This window comes from Cibotium barometz, chromosome 55 (genome assembly GCF_041138505.1).
Source record: "Cibotium barometz isolate CiBa-2024 chromosome 55, ASM4113850v1, whole genome shotgun sequence".
In the NCBI taxonomy this organism is placed as follows: domain Eukaryota; kingdom Viridiplantae; phylum Streptophyta; class Polypodiopsida; order Cyatheales; family Cibotiaceae; genus Cibotium; species Cibotium barometz.
In genome coordinates this window covers 32,997,949-33,002,642 of record NC_141100.1, presented here as the reverse complement: position 1 = coordinate 33,002,642, position 4,694 = coordinate 32,997,949, and the positions used below count along the sequence as shown (strand labels likewise).

Genomic DNA, 4,694 nt, shown 5'->3' with positions numbered 1-4,694 from the left:
TTTCTGCATCCTTCAGGCGGCTGTGCTCCTGCAACCAGGCGGTTTCACCATCTCCTCAGGCGGCTGCGCCTCCTTCAGGCGACTGCGCCTCTCTCCCACTCGCAGCCACAAGCAACTGCGCCTATCTACTGCGGTCGGTTGTGCCTCCTCCCCACGGGCGACTGCAGCTAGGTGTCTCTTGCCCATACAGGCGACTGCAACCAGACGGCTTCCGTGTTCTTCAGCTGGCGGCTGCACCTTCTTCTCTTCAGCTATTGGCTGCGCCTCCTCCTCCTCCCTTGCAGGTGGTTGCACCTTCTCCACAACAGGCGGTTCTGCCTCCCTCAGGCGGCTGTGCTTCTTTGCAGGCGATTGCACCTCCCTTCCATAGGCGGCATCTCCCTCTCTTCTCGTGGATACACCTTCTACACAGGCAGCTGCTCCTCATCCTCCTCACCAGGCTGCTGCACCCTCGTGTCCCTCTCAAGTAGCTACACACGGACGCCTCGGGTATTCGTCTTTCATTAATGGGCTACAAGTAAGTGGATTCAGATTTAAGTAAAGGGATTTTGTTGTAAATCTGATAAAGGATTCTCTCTACCGCTAACACTCGTTCGGTGGCCGGGTAGTGCAAGCCTTTGGAGAACCACGGTCCATGGGTGCCGAGATCGGGAGAGCCAAGCGTTAGTACGGGAGCGCCTGTTTGGGCGTGGTCCTGGAACACCAGTGGGGCACTCTCCGCGGATTCCAGTGAAGGCACAGGACCGTAGAGACTTGACCACTCAAGTGGGTCGCTCTCCTTCGAACGTCTACTTCGAATCTCTTGTTTGGTCCTGTATTCATCTCAGTTGTACATGGACATCGTCTGGTTCATTGAACCCATGGAGCATTGTATTTGTTAAATACTCCCAATAATATATCATATATTGAGGGGGGAGTCGGCCCGTTCCGGCCCCAGTGCTGGTGTCCATCTATCAACATTTCATTTCATTTTATTTTCAGTTGTTATTAAGTTGTCCATTTCAAATTGTGATATTTAAGTTGTGCTATTACGCGTGTGAGTGTCCAACGGAGTCTATTCCCACTTGACGGGATTGGTTTCACTTGCCCTGATCAACAAGTGGCACTTCCTTGGCTTCAATAGCCTAGCGTCTTGACAAGATCTTCTTCACTACCTTCTTTAGTCCATGTTGATCCTTTTTAACTTCAATTTCTAAAACTTATCTGCATTGAAGGCTTACTATGCCTTTTCCTTTGCATCATTATGTATGTTTTGTCACACTCGATGCAAATCTAGGGCATACCCTTGCTCCTGCAATTTGAGGTAAAGCTCTTCTAGTTTTGCATGAATAATTCTGCTTTGAGGGTGTTAGGATGCATCACAATTAAGCTACCATCAGTTCGCCGACGTTGTCCTGACTTCTTCCATGCTTGTTATTTTCACAATGAAACTAACATCAATTCATTCGTTTTCTTGACTTCTCTGATGCCGGTTTTGTCCACTCTCGTTGCCTCCACCTTCTTTGCATCCTCCTGCATGTCAGCATCTGCATAAATGTTACGCATACAAACATAGGTTGCAGCTTCTTTTTCATCCAATCGAACTGCCTGTTCAAAGGCCTGTCTTCCAAGCTCCACATTGCCCCACTTTCGACAAGCACCCAACACAGCAAGCCACATCACAATATCAGAATGGAACGGTGTTTTCATCATCATTGCTAGTGCCCCGTCTAGTTGGCCTGCACGGCCAAGCAGATCAACCATGCAAGTGTGGTGGATAAGTGTAGGAGTGACACCATAGTCTTTGCCCATGGCCCCAAAGCATGTCTGGCCCTTATCTACCAGACCTGCATGGCTGCAAGCATTAAGAACACTAATAAATGTGATCGGATCAGGATCACTCCCTTCTCCTATCATTCTGTCAAAGATACAGAGAACATCTTCAATTTCTCCTAGCTGGGCATATCCCGTAATCAATGCATTCCATGTAACTTTGTTCCGAACCGGAAGCATGTCAAAAACATTCTGTGCTTTTGCAAGTAAGCCACATTTGGCATACATATCAACCAATGCGCTGCCAACAATAGGTTCTGTTTTCAACATCCCCTTTCTCGCAATCTCAGCATGTATTTCACTGCCCTTGTCTATGGCTCCAATGCTGCCACAGGCTTTCAAGCTGCACGAGAACGTGGCAGCATTTGGAGAGACACCCTCCAGTTGCATCTGTTCAAAACACTTCAATGCTTCTTCACCATGCTCATGTTGTGCATATCCTGCAATCAGTGAGGTCCATGTGACTACATCTTGAACTGGAAGCATGTCAAACACTTCCTGCGCTTTTGAAAGTGAGCCACATTTCGCATACATATCAACCAATGCACTGCCAACAAAAAGGTCTGTTTTCAACAGCCCCTTTCTAGTAACTTCAGCATGTATTTCACTTCCTTTGTCTGTGGCTCCAATGGTGCCACATGCTTTCAAGCTGGAAGCAAATGTGACAGCATCGGGAGAGACACCCTCCAGTTGCATTTGTTCAAAACAGTTCAGTGCTTCCTCGCTATGATCATGTTGCACATATCCTGTAATCAGTGAATTCCATGTGACTATGTTCCGAACAGAAAGCATGTCAAACACTTCCTGTGCTTTTGCAAGTGAACCAAATTTAACATACATATCAACCAACGCGTTGCCAACAGAAAGATCGGTCTTCAACAGCCCTTTTCTGGCAATCTCAGCATGTATTTCACTGCCCATGTCTCTGGCTCCAATGCTGCCACAGGCTCTCAAGCTGCAAGTGAACGTGATAGCATCTGGAAAAACATCTTGGAGACGCATCTGTTCAAAACGGTTCAGTGCTTCCTCACCTTGCTGGTGTTGCACACATCCTGTAATTAGTGTGTTCCATGTGACTATGTTTCGAACTGGAAGCATGTCAAACACTTCTTGAGCTTTTGTTAGCATGCCACACTTGGCATACATATCGACTAATGCATTGCCAACAGAGAGGTCTGTTTTCAACAGCCCTTTTCTGGCAATGACAGCATGTATTTCACTGCCCTTGTCTATGGCTCCAATGATGCCGCAGGCTTTCAAACTGCAAGCAAACGTGACAGCATTTGGGGAGACACCATCAAGCTGCATTTGTTCAAAATATTTCAGTGCTTCCTCACCACACTCATGTTGTGCATATCCTGCAATCAGAGCAGTCCATGTGACTACATTTCGAATAGGAAGCATGTCAAACACTTCCTGTGCTTTAGCTAGCATGCCGCATTTGGCATACATGTCAACCAATGTGCTGCCAATGAAAGGGTTCGTTTTCAACAAACCCTTTCTGACAATCTCAGCATGTATTTCGCTGCCCTTGTCTGTGGCTCCAATGCTGCCACAGGCTTTCAGGCTGCAAGTGAACGTGACAGCATCTGGAGAGACACCCTGGAGTTGCATCTGTTCAAAACAGTGCAGTGCTTCCTCACCATGCTCGTGTTGTGCATATCCTGCAATCAGTGTATTCCATGTGACTGTGTTCCGAACTGGAAGAAAGTCAAACAATTCTTGTGCTTTTTCTAGTAAGCCACATTTGGCATACATGTTCACCAAGGCGCTGCAGACAAAGAGGTCTGTTTTTAACAACCCCTTTCTGGCAATCTCAGCATGTATTTCACAACCTCTTTCCACATCTTTCAGCTTAGAACAAGCCTGCAATAAGGTGACAAAAGTACGTCCACTAGGATGTAGAGAATTTTCTTGCATTTTCTGGTGCAGGGTGAGAGCATACCTTGAATCCCCATGTTCAACGTAACCATTGATGAGAGAATTCCAGGAGCACTCACTCCTGAACACCAACCTGTCGAAAACCTTCTGGGCATTGCCCATGCTTCCAACTTCCACCAACATGGAGACGAGGTGGTTCCCGAGTGATGTATGAGCTTGCAGACCACTTTCGCACGTGTAGGCGTGCAAGCGCAGAGCATAGGCGAGGTTTTTCTGTTTTGTGCACTTGAGCCCGATGTATACAAGGTTCTCAACCGAAGGCTGGGGCAGCATCTCTTCTTCCAGAGAAGGGAAGGCATCCTCCAAGCGAAGCGGTTCCCAACCATGCTATTTTTTCTTTCGTTCTGCTCGTTTATGTGCCCTCACAGGATTGCATACAGCCAACACCCCGATCCGGCTCGCTGGTGTGCTGCCGGGGCTCCGTCCATGACGGAGCACAATGGCCCGTCGATCGGAAGGGGGCAACGGGGGCGACCGACGGCAAATTGGCCCTCCGACAGCCATTCTACACACGTGCTGCATTTTGCTAGCTAGGAAACACCTAAAGCCTAAGGCTGGGGTCACATGAGTTCTAGTGGGAATGCGTTTTTCTCGGTTGGATTTTAAAACTAATTGGAATTGCCTTTTGTTTCCCATGAACAAATTTTATACATTCTAATTATAATCTCGGCACTTCTTTGCATTTTAGAGCTAGATCTCGATTACGTTTGCGCATTACCTTTATAATGATTGGTTGGAAAAAAAACCATATTTTTCAAGCACTTGGCCAACCTTTGCAAGAAAAACTAGACTTTGCCATGCAAAAAAGTAGGTTGAACATGACATGTCCGAACTGGGTCTTCTGACAAGGCAGAGGAAACGATATCGGCCCAATGGCAGGAAGGTGGTGGAAGAGAAAACTACAAGGGACGAGGTTGGGGTGCTCATGCACAATACCAGGG

General features: G+C 47.4%; 1 protein-coding gene across 1 annotated transcript; it reads right to left on the bottom strand.

Moving 5' to 3' along the window:
- Positions 1-846: 846 nt before the first annotated feature.
- Positions 847-4,319, bottom strand: LOC147607632 (pentatricopeptide repeat-containing protein At3g09040, mitochondrial-like). Its single transcript, XM_086790315.1, has one exon. It carries the CDS (start codon positions 4,024-4,026, stop codon positions 1,420-1,422), a length of 2,607 nt encoding a protein of 868 aa, XP_086646441.1. The 5' UTR covers positions 4,027-4,319; the 3' UTR covers positions 847-1,419.
- Positions 4,320-4,694: the final 375 nt, after the last annotated feature.